The sequence below is a fragment of the Anser brachyrhynchus genome (genome assembly GCF_964034855.1).
Source record: "Anser brachyrhynchus genome assembly, chromosome: W".
Taxonomy (NCBI): Eukaryota; Metazoa; Chordata; class Aves; order Anseriformes; family Anatidae; genus Anser; species Anser brachyrhynchus.
Window position 1 is genome coordinate 26697059 of NC_137704.1, and position 18298 is coordinate 26715356.

The following is an 18298-nucleotide window of genomic DNA, read 5'->3' on the forward strand; positions in this document are numbered from 1 at the left end:
TAATAATACAATCTTGCTCTATTTTGTGATATTTGGGTTGCCTGATGGAATTGGGAATTCTGTATAATTTAATGGTAGAGTTATGTAAATAGTTGGAGTTGTCATACATTTGTAAAGACAGAAGGTAAACATTACTGTGTAATTTTCATAAGACTGATGGGCTCGTGTACAAAATGTGCTTTTCTACATGTGGTGAGTGCTTTGTGCAGCCACCGCTCCAGTCCATTGCAGCTTAGCAGCATTTTCTTCTGTGCTGTGCCATTCCTTTTATCGCTGAATATTTCAGTGTACTGCAGCCGTAGGAACACAAAATGGGTGAGGATGCCTCTCCTCACACGGCTAAGAGCAGAGGAAAAGAGTCAAAGACAAAATGGATTCTCTGCTGTTCAGAGGGGGGAGTATAGGACACTTCTCCTTCAGTGTCATTAGCTTTTATTTAAAGCACCGGTAATGCATCAAAACTCCCCTTCTTACTAGTGACGTTAAAATGATCGTGATCAACATTTTGAACAGGTATCACAAACAATTAAGTGCTTTTATTTGTGACTCATTTATTTAGATAGCAGCGCTGAGGGATATGGATTTCTGGAAACAAAATTTTCTGCAGCACAAATCTGCATTTAAAAATGGAAGTAATGAGGTCAGGGTCCAATTAATACTTCATAACTTATATTTGTGGTTTTCGGCTGTGATATGAGACAATCCAATGTTGCTCTGGTAAATTTATTCCCGAGTTATTAAATACTTCAGGCCATATGGCATCCAGTGGAATTAAATGAGTTGACGATGATGATTGCTTAGTTGAGCTTGTTGCTGAAAACGCATGCTGAGGAGTTCAGCTAATTGGTTTCCTTGCTTTTTGAAAGGAAATAAAAACATTTTCAGCACACAGCTCACAAGGCGTTGGTGAGAAAATGAAAGGTAAATGCTAAGAGATAATAGCTGAACTCCATGCCTGTATATTCAAAAAATGAAATTTGTTATTGCTTTACTTGCTGTCAGATAGTAAGTTTATTAAATGCTTTTTGTTTTTGTGATTACAGACAGAAAGGGACTGACTTCACAGCGTGTTACGGGCAGAAAGGGACTGACTACAGCAACTCCAGTAGTTGCAGTTAGATGAAATCAGTTTGTTACCGGTTTCCTATGGCCTCGTTTTAGAGTAATAATCGGCACTCGAGTCAATGTTTCCAAAAAAAAAAAAAAAAGAAAAAGAAAGAAAGTTGCAGAGAGAACAAATAAAACTCTATAGCCGTATGAAAGTAATTAATAAATATCATCTATGACTAGCCTATCTGAACACGTGAAGCACACTGGCACTTGGGCGATGCTGTTCAGCTTTTCCAAGGTATGAAACATTTTTGGTAAATTCAAAGGGTATGAGTGAATAGAAAAATAACCATCTTACACATTTTCCTTTTGGTTTCTTGCAAGACAAGGTCGAGTAAATTAAACGCTCGTTTGTGCAATTTGTAGGATAGGCTTTGCACGTGGAATAGGCTTACCCGCCGTGGGCAGTGGTGTAAGAGTTGGGTTTTCGGCGAAGCCGTTGTTTGCAGGTGTGCTGGGACAAGGAATTGCACTGTTAAGGTGCGGTGTAAACATCCCTAAGTGCTAATGAGCACGCGGCAGCCTGTACTAATGCGTAGCGGATACCGAACAGATTCAGGCGTTGAGCTTTTTAGGAAGAATGAATGATGGCTAATGATTATTTAATGACAGATCTCTGGACTGAAAGGCACTTAGCACTCAAAGTGTACTGCAAAGCCTATTTCTCAAAGCTTCCGACAGGTTTATTTGGTCTCACCTTGAGTAGAGCAGTGCCGTATTGATTTCATTGGGGTGGATTTAAACACACTATTGGCTTAAAATAGCACCACCTATGCAGAAGAAAATCAGCGCCTTAACCCTTATGGTTGCCAGTAGCGGCTAGGTGGTGTTTTGGTTGTAGGGTAACAGATTCCTGGCAGGTTTGCTTATCCTAAATACTGTCATTTTTAATTAACATATACATTGCAATTTTTCAACATTTGTTATCCTCATATGCCACGTGGATACAGCGCAGGGATTTACATGTGGGTTCTGACCTCCGGGTACCTGACCAGAGGTGGGCAGCGGAGTCAGAGCCATGGGATTTCACATCAGCTCGTAAATGACTGAACAAAAAGTCATTTTTAATTCAAATTTTGTAAACATTTTTTTTGGGGGGGGGGGAATGGCTGCAAGTCTTTTCTTAAAAATAAATAAAAAATTAAAATAAAAATTGTATACTTATCTAATCAATGTTATTATTTACCATGGGAGGTTTTATCATTCTGTTCTCCTTCTTTCGAGGGTGCTGCAGCTGGCTAGCTGCGTAAAACCATGTTACTGGCACCACAAAGGGAATATGTTATCAAAAAGCAAACCAGAAAAATGTCCTGGCTTTAATAATACAAAGCTATGTGACTTACTGATATTTAATTATTAAACTTGTCTGTTGTAAGATGCCCTCTGAAATATTAGAAAAATAAAGTTTAAACGCTTCCAGTTTTTACAGTAGTGACAATGCCCCATTATTTCAAATACTTTCCTGCAGACGTGAGAAGAAAATAACAAGACAGGCGTTATCAAGTAAATCAGCACAGCCTGCCAGTAGGGAGGAGACCTTTTGGGGAGGGGAATCTTAAAAAAGAAAAAGGGAAAAAAAAGTGATTCAAGAGCAATTCGTTTGCGCATCCTTATCTAAATTTATTTTCAAGTGATGGTATCAAGTCTTCTTTCATGATCTAAACATACGTATCTCTTCCTAAAATGCGTGTACCTTATCAGTGAGAACAATAGAAAATGAGCAGAAATTTTCACAAGATACATTAGTTTCTTCTTCTGTGGCTCCCTTCCTTGTCTAATAGTTTGGTAGCAGATATAAAACACAGGAAAAGATTGATTTAAAAATACTAATTGTTATGGAACCAAGACGCCTGTATTTCTGTTCTTGAGCAAGTTTTATTGAAACTCTTCATTTCAACTGCATAAAAGTAATGCTGCAGTGTATTCTTCTGCTTTTAATCTTTTATAATTCTGCTCTCAATTATAGGAATGGTTAAAAAGTGATTACAAAATGTGTTGTGTTTGTCCGAGCAAGCTACTGTGGGAATCCATGTTTGATTCCCCATCTCATCTGTGCTTCCTGGAATAGCCCAACTGAAGTATTGGGAAGACAGCACAATGACGATTATAAAAACGCTCAATAACCGTAGGAGACAAACGCTTGGAGGCAGCAATCACAGACGGTCTCGTTGCCTTGCCCCTGCGCTGCCAGAGTCCTGCGTTGTGCTGGACTGGCACGGATTGACTGTCACAGTGGCAGTCAAGTTAAAAATATATATAATTGTAATGGAGGAGAACAAAAGTGAGTTTCGCAAGGTGAGGTTTTTGTCTGCACTCATGTACATTTCATAAATGCTTTGAAGATATGGAGTTGCTTCAGGTAAAAAGAGGTGAGGGGCACAGCGTTAGGAAGGTGTGAATCTTCCATATGTCCAGACGTAGAAATAAATTGCTCCAGAAGGGGGAGGAAAAAAAAATTGTACTTTTGCCTCTTTTGTGTATGCGGCTGGACCTGGCCCTGGCCCGCTGCTCGCAGCTGGGAGCGTGGAGAGAAGCAGCAGGGCTGGGCCATGGGGAGGCTCGAGGCTGCCCTCACCCAGGGGCCCAATTTTCTCTTGCACATTGCATTTACACCCCAATACCTTTTCCTATTGGCACCCGGTATCCTGAATTTCTGGCAGCGTGGAGGCATCCGCGGAGGCATCGCACGGCCGTGGGGTGCGTGCGGGTTGTCACAGCTCCCCGGGCTGCGGTACCTGCGCAGAACCACCTCTCGTAAATCCGCCCGCGGCCTTCATTCACATCCATTGATCCCTATTCCAGTTAAACCTGAGGAACTTAATTTGTCTTTTAATCCTTTTATTGTAAGCCAGGATAAAATTAATTTTACCCAAGAACTGTGCAAAGCCAATTAACGTGATCTTTAGAGTTATTTAGTAAAGTGCTCCAAACTGTTAAATTTACCCTGACCTCGTGGCTGCACTCTCTGACTGCTTTTTAAATGAAGCAATCAATAGCTCGCAGCCTTTTAAACAATTTAAACTTCGGAAACGCTTTACCTGTATTTTAAACCCTTTGTAAAGATGCTTTGTTGCTTTGTGTTACCTTCCCCTAAGCAGGTGGGTAGGTTTAAGTCCCACAAGCCGACGCGTTTTGAAATATTTAACGTGGTCATTTCGTCTGAAGGAAACCCGGATAAGCAAAGCCACGGACACGATCGGTTTCTCTGCTCTGCGGTACCGGGAGCCTGCTATTTTTACAACTAAAATGTAGAGCGTTTTTGTCCTCTCACCAGCGTAGCCTCTGTTTTCCACATAGAGCTATTTGAGGTTATTAATTTTCTCCCTGTGATAGGGTGATCAACCGTCCTGTCAAGAAAATGGATCTCCGTGTCACCCTTTAGCATGATTAAATGGAGGCACGTCGCGGGGAGAAAATACCAAATTTTCATGAGACAAATGAAAGCGTAGGAAGGACTACTTTTATAGACGTTATTTCATTTGAAAATCTCCCAAATGGCTGTCAGTTTATTTGTAGGAAATCATTGCAATTAATTGTACGTTTCCGTTAGTAATTCAGAAAAAAGTAAAAAATATTTGTGGGTTGTTTTTTTTTTTTAATTTCCTTTGGAGGTTTTGGGGAGGAACGTTGTTGGGGGGGGACTGGCTGTGTTGGTTTTTGGTTTGTTGGCTCGGGTTTGGTTTTAGTTTCTTTTCTGTTGTTTTTTGTTGTTGTTTTGAGGTAGAAAACACTGTACTGCAGCAGTGAGCAGGATGAAGAGCATCCTATGCCAGTGAAACACTCGAGGAATATTTCATGGCCCGTCCCGGCTCAGATTTATTGTTGGGTTAGCAAAGAGTATCTCACAGCAGCTGCCCCCGGGTTCGTGATTTGCCCTTTGAAGAAGACACGGGGAAGTTGTGTCGAAGCAGGCCTAGGATGTAAAGGATGCTGCACGCCTGCCGCGGGGACGTACCGAAGGGTTAACTTCCTCCCGCTGTAGCCAAAGGCAAGGGCAGGGGAGTGCCCCCGCCGTTTAATTTCCTCCTGGAAGCAGCACATGTGGTCGCTCTTCCTTTCTTCCCCGCCTCGGAGCCGTGGCCGTGGCGGCAGCGCCAGGGTCAGCGCCTTGCCTATTGATCAGCATCCCGCGGCCCTGCTCCAGCATCTGCTCCGCTGGCTGCGCCCCGCGCCTGCCGCAGCACGTCACCACAGAAATCCATAACCAGAGCTGTGCTCATCCAAGCAGGGCCAGAAACTAAATTAAACGGTATAAAACAATCTCGGATCAGGAGTTCGCACCGATTCATCTTGATCCGAGGCGTCACGGCGGGCTCGGTGCAGGCACCTGGGCTGGCCCCGCATCGCCCCGCGTGCAGATGTTGGGGGGCACCGCGTCCGCAGATGGCCGGTCGGATAAGTGATTGCGGAACAATTAGGACTGTTACACTTCTTGCTTTGTCTCCTGCAGCCCCTTTTCATCCTTCTTCCTCTGAAGGCAGTTACTATTGATTTTTTTTTCCCCCCCCTCTCCCTACCATTGTTAAGCTTTTAGTTGTTTTTCAGCTCCTCTTTGGCTGGCACGTTGCTGTCACAGCGGCGACGTTGCCTGAACTGGGATGGCCGCCTGATGCTGGTTCTCAAATTCGGTTAGTTCTTCTCATACGTCGTGTTTCGTGTCCTCCCGAGCCCCGCGAATGTCGTTAGCGCAGGCAGACGCAGCGCGACTCGCTAGTTCGCCCTTCGTTAATCTACGAGCCCGCTAAGTCTCGTTCCGTGCCAGGTGCTGCCTTCCGACAACTCAGCAAAGGTTTAACAGCCGAGCACTGTAAGGAGGATTAAGACTTCGTTATTTTCGTAGCATATATGGTGGGGCATTTCTGGGATAGTGTGAATTAGTAACGTAGCTGAAAGTGAACTGTGCTTGTCAGACGAAAGGAATAATGTACTTCAGCCCAGTAAATTTCTCCCAAGATTTTGTTTCTTTATCCAAAAAAAAAAAAACCACCACCATCTAGTTACTCTAATACAGCCCTGGCATTTTTAATTTCACTAACAACGTAGAATTTAGAGTTTTAGTTAAAATGTATACTATGAGGTTTTTCCACCATTTATGAGAACGTTCATTAAAATACAAAATGCAACATTCAGTGTACAAAAATACTAGGTCAGTTTAATGACATATACCGGTCTGTTGGTATGTTAAAATGTAGTAAGAATTGGAATATGATGGTGTACGCTAACACAAAAGGATGCTTTTTTATAATAGAAGTATATTTTAAAAAATCCATCTCATAAAATAAATAAAAAGATTGATAGCCACCGAAATTCGATGTTAACAAGAAGCAAACCAAATACCACCTTTCACAAAGGCAGGTAAACACGGAATTCCCTGTGTTTCGTTTTTTGTTCTCCAGATGAACAAATAAAGCTCTCTGAAATGTTTTTTGTTGTTGTTCTTTTTACAGTGAGATTTTGGCAGTTTTTGAAGGGTAGGTGGCTTTGAGGCTGGCCATTGCAAACGCTGGTATTTAGGCTTCTACTGCGCGATGCAGGTTTTGAGAAGTAAAATGGCATCATCTGTAGTGGCTGCAAATCCTGGTGAGGGAAGTAACAGTCCTGAAGGCGTTTTAGGTTAAATGGAAACCTCTTTTATTTTCTCTGGGAAACACGATGTTGGGAGTGTTAAGAACAGCCCTGCTATTTATTTTCCTCTTGCTTCTTTGTTTTCATTTTAGGTTGCCTGTCTGGTCTCCCGCAGATGAAGAAAATCTCTACCTCTTACGAAGAGCGCAGGAAGCAAGCTACTGCCATCGTCTTGCTGGGGGTGATCGGGGCAGAATTTGGAGCTGAAATTGAGCCTCCCAAACTCCTGACTCGGCCACGTAGCTCTAGTCAAATTCCCGAGGGATTTGGTTTAACTAGTGGTGGATCAAATTATTCCCTGGCGAGGCATACGTGTGAGTATCCTGGGTGCTCTTTTCCCTTGTTCTGGTGTTTTGGGGTGAGGGTGGGATGGTATAACTCAGTCATATACTTACGTTTCAGTACAAACCAAGTCATTAAAAATTTCCTTTCAGAGGACAAAATAGAGTAGAAATTTTGAACGTACAAATAAGCAGAGTCACAATAAGAGGTCGCTAAGAAATTAGTGTGGGTAGAGGGAGCGGAGGTGTGGGGAGTGCCCGGGTGTGGGGTTTGCAGCGGTGCTGCTGGAGGGGGCCCCGAGTGCTGCAGGAGCAGTCCTGCAGTCACTGCATTCACTCTTCTGCTGGCTGATCTTCGTGTTCAGCACTTGGTAGCTCCTGCTCGTAGTGGAGCTGTTCCTTCTGTAACTGGGCGCTGGCTCGGTTAGCTCGCACACCACACGTACTTTTTGGGAAGTGGATCAATAGGCATCAATAGGAAAACGTACTTGGTGATGCCAAAAAAAAGGGGGGGGAGGGCAAGATGTCTGGTTTAAAAGTCAGAAACAGATGAATTTAATGGAAAATGCTATACAAAATGTTACATTCTGGTCCCATGTGAAATGTGGTCCTGCAGTGCTACTGTAATTACCCTTGCAACAAACAGTAAGCATGATCTGATGTTATTAGATGGTTACATATCTGTGTATTGACTATTTCATGTTAGCATTGCAAAATCTAATGGAAGCAGATGCACCTTCAGTGCCCTGGATTCCTGCAATTATTTTGGCGAGGTTCCTGAGTATGCTGGTGTGCTTTTGTTATATGTGGAGTCTGACAAAAGTCCCTTCTGTTATCTCTGTAAGATCTCACTGCAGCACTACAGACTCATTGTCCGGATTGCTTGAAGAAAAGTCAACTGTGTGGTTGGTTATGAAATAATCCCACAGCAGAGGATTTCTCCTCCTGCCCTGGTTCAGGCCTCACCTGATGCCCAAGTGCCTTTGAGAAAAAGTGAAAAACACAAATAGTAGAAAATGAGCGTATTGTCTCAGCTCAGAGCTATTCACAACTTCTTTCTCCCAGTGTTTTTATCTATTTGCTTGCTATTTTTGTTACATTAGGCTTAGCAGAGCTGTAAGCTCCATCTTTGAACTCCTATTAATCATCATCTCAGAAACCCTGCACGACTGTCTGGCTGACTGATAGGTTGGAATTCAGGCTTTAATGTAAATGAAGCTTGACACGCTAAAATACTGTAAATTTAGATCCAGGCTATAAAGTAATATCTGAAATGGATGGAAAGCCAGAAGAAGATCAGAACGTTTTTGCCTGTGACGGTTTGGATTGTGAAAGGCAAGCGCTATATTGTTTGCTACTGAGACCCCCTTCACACCCAAAGCAAGTAATCCAGGCTGCAGGTATCACTCACATCTTCCTTTTAGGAGAATTCTTTACACAAGAGAGTTGTTGCAACCCTGACAAAGTAAAGACTAATTGGAGGAAAAAATACAGGACATGATGGGTTACACTTCTGGTTGATGGTAGCGTTAGCCGTGAACTTGATCATCTCCATCACATTTTACGTACAGCCCTTGCTATTATAGTGCTCAAGGAGAGGAAGTTCAGCTGGAAAATTCGTGAGGTCTCCTGTGGGCCTGACTCCCAGCCTGCCTGTGCAAGGGCCTCTCACAAGGGGACACAGTAGGCAAAGGCTTAAGGAATCACCAGATAATGCCATTCTCAGGGTGTTTTTTCTTTCTATAAGCATACTGCTTAAAAATCCATTCTAGTCCTTACTCCATGTATATAACTGCAGAAGGAATTACTTATAAAACTGAGCAGTTGTTCAAAAATTAAACATTTCTTGGAACAAGTGAAAGCAAAGCTGCATGTATGCACTAGGACTTGCAGTTTTTCTTCGATTTGTCTTATTTTGACTTTAAGGCACCATACAGGTTATTTCTGTGTCTTCCAGTGACATAGAAAATATTCCTTGGCACTTCAAAACAGATAAAAAGAGCTGATAAGGTGAAGGCTGGTACCTTGTGAAAGGTGGCAGTAGGATGGCATGAAGCAGCAGACGCTTACGTAAAGAAGTGATCGCTTTTCACCCACTTTGAATTCTCGGTAGCAGAGCGCCCTGCAGCACGTGCTGAGGGACACCTGGTGCTGGATGGACGTCCTCCAGCACGGAGTCGGCTGCCCTGTAACCGCTCACAAGTGGAGCACAGCTTCGTTTCCCCTGCTCACAACCAGGGGTGCTGGAGGGCTGGGTCTGCTGCAGTCGCCTGCTGCCCACCCCTGTGACAGCCCCTCCAGAAACCGGTTCGGATGATTCCTCTCCTCTGCTTTAGGCTGACTTCATTAAGATGCGGTCATTTTTCAGTCAGTGTATTTCGCTATCATCTACCGAAACTGAGCGGGCCATCTGAATCAATGAGAGAAATCGCGTGTGTCCTAAAAGCGCCATATTTTCTATTTCAAAAGAACTTGCCAAAATGAATTACTTCTTCATTTACGCTGTTAATGTGTGCATATTTTTTGCAGCGTAAGTTGCGCACGTTGTGATTTACTATATTTAAGAAAATAGTAATTGTGACGATGCCTTTTTGAGAGAGTGGAATTCTGAAATCCATACAGTGACCTTGCCTGACATCCTGCATTAATCTCTGTTGACCTTACAAGTAGTTCATGAGATATTTAATTATAAAATGCCACCCAAAGAATTTCTCATTATAGATGCACCACATTGCACTTAAACTGCAGCTAATGCTGTGTTTATAAAGTTAATGGGCTGATAAATCTGAATGACTCTTCTGTCCTGAATATGAAAATCCTTGATTCTGTTGTTAATGCAGTGTATTTTTCAAAGCATCTGCCGTCAATATAGTTATTAATGATAAGCATTTTGCCCTTTAACTCAGTCAGTGTCATATGTGACAGCACGTTCACGGCGTTGAGTTATTTATATTGTTTTTGCAGGCTGTGTGTTCATGCTTCCTTCCTTCCAAAGCGAATTTTAGGGTTTCCGTGCTATAATCCACGGCAGTCTCTCCAGTTGTACTAAGTTACTTAATCTGAAGCCAGCCAGCAGTTAGGTTCCTAACTCAGGCTCATGAAACCATTTTTTATTTTTTAATTATCATCTCCCCAATTCCTAGCAGCTGACTTCCCGCCTGTTAGGCGGGAGAAGCAAGTGAAAATTCTAGATAGAAATAGAAATACACGTCTCCGTAATTGTACAGGGCCGCACGATCTGTTGTAAAGGGGGTTTTTTGTTGTAGGGCCGTGTTGGTAACACTTCCCATGTTTGAGCAGATACCTTTACACTGTTTAGCTGTGTCTCTGGAAGCTTGCAGCAAAACAATGAAGTCATTAGCCTAGCATGAAGAAAAGATTTATTTTTCAAAGCAAGTGCAATTTTAACAGCATAGGAAATTTATCGCTCCTGTGTTTGAATCGTGGCTCTGCCGTTAAGGGAGTAGCCTTTGTGGTGGGGTGTGCCTGCGTCGGCCTTCGGAGTCCTCTCTGAGGGAAATCTGTCAAATTTGAAAAAATTCTTAGATCTGTGGAAACTAGGTCAGAAGGGGCCTCAGAGATCATGGAGTTAATTTCCCCGCCACGATGTTTCTCCTAATCTTAAGCCGTTAAACCCCGGAGGCTCGGTGGGCTCCCGGGAAGTCTGCTTGGGCTGTGCCGGCCTCTCGTGTTAACCCGCACCCCGCAGCGTGCCCTGGCTCCCAGCGCAGGCCTGTGTTAACCCGGCAAGGTGCAGGTCAGTGGAAATGTTTTATTCTCCCAAACACACGTTTATGTTCTTCTGTTACGGCTAAAGCTCTTCAGGAGCTGCTTTGAAATTGATACCCGTTTTCCAGCAGGCTTTTCTGTATCCAGAGGAGTGGTTTGCAGAAGTATACAGTTGTTTTCCCAGCGCTCCAGTAAGCTCAGGGGATGTTTGCTTCCCACTGAGAAGCAGTTACAAGAATGATTAGAGCTAATTTCAGTTCTGAATATAAAATCCTTCAGTGTGATACAGTTTGAAAATACTTAATAGGTTCACACGACAAATCTTGGGGTACTTTTCCTTTGCTGTGTGAGAACTTCAGTCCCAGAGCAGTTCTCTCCTCTAGCAGGGGCGTGCCATCACGTATGTTGACTCCAAAGCTCCGTTATATAGATGCCAATGAGACACGTTAAGGTTGCCGAGACCCATTTTTCCATTTTTGTAAGATTGCTGCTAGGAGTTTCAGAAAGTTTTGCAGCTACGTTTGAAAGCTAGGAATTTTGCATTCTGCGTGAGGCTATGGAGCCCTCTGTAGTAATCAAAAATCAGTCTGTACACACCTCTGTACTTAACTGTGCAGGCTTTATCCCCTGCAGCCTGTCCCTCCTAATCTCATGCCTCTCAACTCTCTGCACTCTGCTTCAATGGAAAGAGCTAGAGATTTACTGCATTAAAAATACAAAATTGAAAAGATTTTGTGCACTATCAAGGAAGCAAATAGCAATTTTCTTCTTCTGCAGACTAGCTGGTGGTGCCACTTCTTTACATTGCCAGATACTTCCCTCTGTGAGCTTGTCTTCTCTGTTGTCTGAAGCATTCAGGTGTTGGACCTGAAAGTTGGTATTAGTTACGTTTAATTAGAATTTGTTTGGAAAACATCTTCTAAAATGACTTCATCATTTAGAAGAAGAGTAGAGAAAAAGATTTAAGTTTGGTTTGAAAAACCACATGGCAACTGCTCCACGAGTTCTGTAATTCCACGGTGCAGAGCAGGGGTTTGAAGTCCCTGGGGCATCACGATGTCCGGCTGGGCATCTCCTCGTGCCCTCCTGGAAGGGACGTCGCTCTCTCCAGACCCGTGCCTTGCTTCACACCGACCTGTTCGGTGGCTGCATCGCTAGAGCCACGCCTGGGGGAAGCTGCTGGCTTCGAGGGGAGCAGGGCTCGGGTCTGTGGGGCAGCGCCGCGTCCGGCTGGTGCTGGGTCCCCGCGCAGCGCAGCAGCACCCGTGGGAGCACAGCTTGGCCTGAAACCTCTTCTAATGTCTTTTGATCCATGAGGTCTGTGTTGCGAAAACATTCAAATTTCCCCTCCAGACAACGAGGAGACAACCCTGGTGAGGGCAACGTCGCTCCCCAGCAGTTGTGCTTGCCTATCGCAGAGCTGGCAGCAGCAATTAACGCAGACGAGCGGCCGCTCAGGATCATCACTTGCAGGAGCAATAAATCAGCCGAGCACCTGAACAGCAGCCTTTCAGGGCAAATTAAGCAAAGTGGCTCAGTAACTTAATTTAAAAACAAACCTAACAACAACAAAACACCCGGAACGTGGTGATTAAAGCAAATAACTGATTTTATTGCTCGTCGTGAGCAATTGCTATCAGCGCATGCCATATTCTTGGCTGTATTTTTATGTCATTTATGCAGGAAGATGCTCATGGATCCCGTGGTTGGTGGCATTATGCTGACTCTTTTGGATCTGTATGTTTCAATCAACACGCTCTGAAATTCATTACAAATCCAAGGTGTGGTGCGGTGTGGTTTTGTTTTCCCTCAAGTTGTTGTGATTAGATCAGTGTCTCAAGCAAAATTTTGTCCCTGAAGGAAAGAAAAATGGAAAAATGGTGGTTTATAAAAATCTATACCTTAGCCTTAGAGATAATATTTAGAAAAAATAGTCAATCCGTATGACAGAAAACAGTCAATCTTTGTGGCAGATATTATGCCCTAATTTAAATCTGTTGGTATTTTTTTGTTATTGACTTTAACAACAAAATCCAATCTGAAAAATTAAATTTACCTTTTTACCCAAATCCTGTAAGGGATGAGTGATCTGAATTCTGTATTTTTAGTCAGAGGTTTCTTTTTGCATACCCAACGTATGCAGAAGGCCCCTTGCTGCAGGCCCCGTCTCGCCTCGGAGCCGCTTCCCGGAGCCCCTGGAGCCCCTCCTGGAGCCGCGGTGTGATGCTGGGAGCCGGGGGGAGCTCTGGGGGAACCTCCCCACCCTGCGGGGTGTGCAGCCCCCGGTTCAGGCTCTTAGGGCTTCAAGCTGAGGCCGTGTTTTGGCGTCCTGAGGGAAACGTACGCACAGGAAGCGGCTGTTGTTCAGGGAGCAGGATGCTGCCCAAGTACATGTGATATCAGGCTAGCGGCATGTACCGCAAACGTCTTTTGTTTCCCCACGTTTACAAGCAGTAAAGTTTGTGTTAAGCACCGCTGAACTGCTGCAGCGAGGCCCGTGTGTGTCCGAAGGAAGGCAAAGCTCCGGCACCGGGGCTGGGTGACGAGAACCAGGGGAGGAGCGCTCAGCTGCGCGCTGGGCCTGGCCGGTTCTGCGTGCCGCGGCTCATCATCGCCATAGACACGTTCTGGCCACATAGCTTTGTGAGCGGGCATGTTATCGGAGACTCATTCTTCTCTCCCTGATGTGGGTGCTGAAGGGCCTCTCTATTGGAACCTGATTCCCATTTCCATCTCGCACAAACAGCCTGGGCTGGGGGGCTGACGAAGGGCGCTGAGCACCGCTGACGGCACGGCACGCAATAACCGCTTGGCGTACGATAGATCATGCGCAAAGGCTAGCTGGCTGTGCCGTGCTGGTCGCCTGTGTTGGGAGAGCTGGTCTAATGGGAAGGGAAAGCAGCCTCTCCCCAGGGAGGGATCCCCAAAGCACTGCAGGTCTGGTTTTGCTGTGTCTTATATGGCTGATACCTGCTTTGAAATTGTGGTTACGTTCAGAGACGCTGTTTGGCACAGCAGGTGAGTCGTATTGAAATACTGCAGTGGGCTTTAACAACCAGCAAACAGTAGTGTGCTTGTGCATTAGGTTGCATTACCTACATGCAATTTTACCAACTTATAATCTGTATGTTTTGTATGTCAAGTGGGAAAACCAAAGTCACAAGTGCCTTTTGCTGTTCAGCGTCTGTATTAAGTAGTGCCCAAATGTTGTCAAATCAATAGTGTGAATGTTTAAAAAGAGCACTTCAAAATAACTTTATGAACTGTTGCTTAATAAGCTGTGACGAGTCAATAAATCAGCCTGTGCTTGCCCTTGTAATGAGTGAGATGAAGGGAAACTCAGAAACTAATTTAATTCATCATACAAATTAACATTATTCCTTCATTAGGCTTGCAGATGCCAAGCCAAGCATCTTTACCTTAAAAGAAAAGGAGAGAATTTGGAGTTTCAGCATCTCACAGAGGTGTGTCCCAGAGCGATCCCAACCCCGGCGGGGCCGGGGGCGTCCCACCGCCCGCAGCAGGGCCGTCGGGGCTGCCTCGGTCAGCGTCCCGCTGTACAGCTCCCACGGGTATGGCACGTCGCTGCAGGTCGGCTGTGGGGATATAGAGGGGCACCACCATGGTGCAGAGGAGGGGCAGTTGCGATCCCCGACTCGTACAGGCTGTGGCACGGACTTCCCTTACTTCGTTGGCATTGTGCATCTTCCACCATTGTGTTCAGATTGAAATGAATAGCATGGTTTAATGGTATTTTACAGTCAACAGGAATGAAAATAACAAGTTTCATGCACAGTTATCGGCCAAGTCATGTTGGCTTTCTCCTTCCTGCTAGATTATAAACAAATGTTGGATTAAAATGATAGTTTACTCTTTCTAGAGCACTGTAATATAATTTCATAGTTAGAGGAAGAAAGCATTTAAGCCAGCCTAGTTGGGTTCTCTCCATAAATTGAAACAAGTCTGATCTAAAACTCATTTACTGTCTTGGAACAGAATTGATCTTGCTTTCACATTTGATTCCCCCACTGCAGATTTTGAGAGGAAGAAAAATGGCATTGTTAGGTCAGTTAACTAGGCCACAGTTAGACAGAAAGGACCGGGAAACCAGCTATTACAAACATTTTTCTTCTTTTTTTCTTTGTCTTCTTTCCTAAGGATTTATGTAAAATCTTAGAGGATTTTAATACAACTTCGGGGCAGTGTTCATGTGGCCCCACTTACAAGAATTCCTTGCGGTCTATTCCCGTGATGTAAAAGGCAGCATATATCAGTCTGTTTAATAGAAATGCTGTGAATTTACTACACCTAGAAATGGTTGTTCTGACCTATTAAACCTCTAAATTTTCAGAATTTACATAGATAATTAAAACAGAGGAAATATTCCCCTTACAATTGAATAATATTTCTGATGTTCTTAAGTCTTCAGAGTGAATAACGATACTTCCTTTCAGATCAGATAAATGAGGGAAAAAAAAACGACACTTTTTTTTCTTTTTGTTGTAGGGGAAAAAGATCTTAACTGTCCAATAAAGCACCAAGGTATATATGTGCTGCGGAAACAGCATTCAGCAAGGAAACGTTTAATTCTCAAAATCCTGAGAGGTTGTTATAAATTTCCAGACAAATTTTGCTTCCTCTTGCACGCTGACCGAGGGCGGGAGGCCGGCTCGGGCACGTGAAGACAGAATCGGTCTGGCAGGGTGCTGCTCAGGTGTTCCTCCTGACCAGCTCTGCGGGTCTCCACTTAGCATTCTTTTAATGCATGTACACTTACAAACATGCACTTTTCTAGAATAAATGATAAAAGATGTAGCAAGACATCGTTATATTTAAAGGTACATTTTTGCTAATTTCAAGTTTTGCTCTATTATCAGATAACGTGAGCCTCAGCCAACAACCTGAATCTTCTGACACGACACATGACGATTGCCTTTCTGTAGTTGTCTTCCAAAATTGCATGAGCTCCTGAGTAGATATGATAGAGGGGGCTGTACTTGAGCCCTCGGAAGAGCGAAGCCGAAAGTATGACAAGTGTGTGCTGGCCAGCGAGCCACGGGAGTGTTAATTGTTTCCTTTCCCTCTGAAAGGGCTCAGGCTGAGCTAGATGGGAGCTATTGATTTACTGTACAGTAAATGTCCTATTGTTCTCTGCCTGTCAGCCTGGCAGGTGGGTGCAGCTTGGGCCTTAACTGCAAAATTTGACTTCATCGGGAATATTGAGGATTAATTTTGAGCCATTGCACGGTGCCTGAAACAGCACAGAGTGAGCAGTGAGACGCAGCAAAGCAGTCCTTGCGCGAGCGGGAGCTGCAGATATAAATCTCGCAGGTATCTTGTCTGATCTCCAGGACAAAATGGCTGCACAGCAAGTCAGGCTTTTTTTAATCTTCTCTCTCTCTTCTACGTGGGCATCCTCTCGGCAACATGGTGTAAAATGAGAGCTGCACCCAGCGTAGCTGCTCGTCTGCAGCTGGGAATTCGTGCAGGGTTTTAGTAGCATCGTTTGGTCTGACGTGTAAGAGTTGGGGATGGTTTCTTTTCAGTCTCTTTGTTTTTCTCCTTGCATACAGGAGCAACACAAATGTAATTGTAAATTGTTTATTTTTTTTCTATGAATAAAATGCAGTCTGCATTATTGACATGCACGGGAGCTGCCTAGCTTTTTAATAAACTTTAAGACCATGCTTGTGAAAAGAGATTTAAAAAAAAACCAACACCTACATATTCATGTCAGTTCTGAAATTACCGTAAAAGCTGAAGCCGTTGCACCTATTGCAAGAACGGAACATAAATGATTTGAAGAGATCATCAGGAGAAAAGAAGTCTTTTCTAGCATAAATTCAGTTGAAATTCAGTTGAAAAAATGAAACACCTCAGAATTACATTTAAAGTAAAAAAGATACTGGAAATGAGCTCTGTAAAATTAGGATATTTGTCGCTGAATGTGATCAAAACCTTTTTTTTATAAAAAAAAAAAATCGTGATTTTAACATCAGAAATAATCTCCAAATAATGCAACTAGTTAAATTTTAATTTAGGCCAGAGAACATTCTCTGGTTTACACCTCTCTGAAAGATGACACAAGCTATGTGATAGACGTTCACTGCTCTAGGAGAAGGAAGGGACTGAGGGACATGGATTGTTAACCCAGATACCCAAACTTATTTCTCGCTTTCTGCTCGCATTTCACACAGGTGTATGTCAAACCAGGGAAAAAACCTCATCCAGAAAAGGTGACAATTGGGTTTAATTTCTTGTAGAAAAACTGTGCCCACGGACAGGGGAAGAAAGGGAAGACTGAAAAATTCGTTAGAGCCATGATTCTTCTCTTTTATTTTTTTATGTAAAGTCCAAAAATATGACTTAACTTGTTTTGAATCTTTTCTGAGTCCATCATTTTTATTTAGTTGGAACTAGATCTTGTGGCAGATTATGAGAATGGGAATCAGAGTTATCAGTGTCTTGTTCGTGCCTGTGCTATTGATTTTCCTGAGCAAATTATTTAATTTTTTTAAAATCTATCTGCAAAATGAGGATAACAATGCTGACGGATGTAATATGTTTAAAGCTCTTGAGATCCAGCAAGGAGAGGGAAAGGCATTTTAGAAATTCAGACGGGTGCATGCATTCAAAACAACTGGATACGCTTTAGCATTCAGGTCACGTTTTCATTAACAAAAATGACATAAGCAGGTAAGACTCGAGCCTTTATTTTTGTGTTCAGGTAGATGCTGGGAAAAGTGGGCGGACTCCGAAGTACGGCACTCTGCTTTCTGGAGGAGATAGCTCCGTGCGTGCTGCCGTACGGGAGGGATGTTCCCGGTGAGGACACGTGGGAGGAGATCCGGAGCATGGGCAGATTCGCTTTCTCTAGCCTACATTTTGAAAGCACTTAATAATTAGGTCCAAAATGTCATCCCCTGCTAGCTGGGAGAACTCCAGTCTGGTTCTGGTCCCCATGTGAACCACCGGTGCCACCGCAGCACCCTGGTGCCCCCCCAGCACGTCCCCGCGCTGGTCCCACGGCGGTGGCAGCAGCGGTGTCCCCTGCCTCGGGTGGGGAGCAGAGGGGCCCACGAGCGGCCCCCATCAGCCGGGCTCTTCCCGGGCTAATTACCTCTTTACTGCGCTGACTCTAATGTGACATGTTTATTGCCTTAACTAACAACTCATTAGCTTAGTTGATGTTTTTGTCAATATTAATTCGTTCATTTAAGCCGAGTCAAAGCTTAAACAAAGATGTCCAGGCTGAGAAACGGGCAGCAGAATGACTTTTGTTTAGTTCATCTTTTTCTTTAGCTCAATTTACACAAGGTAGGTGTCAACAGGAGCGGCGCTAGGAGCATCCCTGCGAGCAAGGCCGGCGTATTTCATTGCAGTAACGTCTGAGTAGTCACGCTTTTTAATAAGAATCCTGTATTTGAGACAGAAAACTCACACAAATTAAAGCTTTGTGGCCTGCCACACTCGTTAAGAAGAAGATTCCAGTTCGTTTGTTACACACACATCACGGCTTGGTGTGAATTTGCTGTTGTCTGCTGTTGGCTCTT

At 43.9% G+C, this 18298-nt stretch overlaps 1 protein-coding gene across 5 annotated transcripts in view; it reads left to right on the plus strand.

Annotated features, from left to right (window-relative positions):
* WDR7 (WD repeat domain 7) overlaps positions 1-18298 on the plus strand; it is a 114448-nt gene that overhangs the window by 49654 nt on the left and 46496 nt on the right. For all 5 annotated transcript variants that reach the window (XM_080572475.1, XM_080572478.1, XM_080572479.1 and 2 more), the window contains one exon: positions 6828-7049. In XM_080572475.1, coding sequence (XP_080428601.1) covers positions 6828-7049 — 222 coding nt within the window. The remainder of the gene's footprint in view (positions 1-6827; positions 7050-18298) is intronic.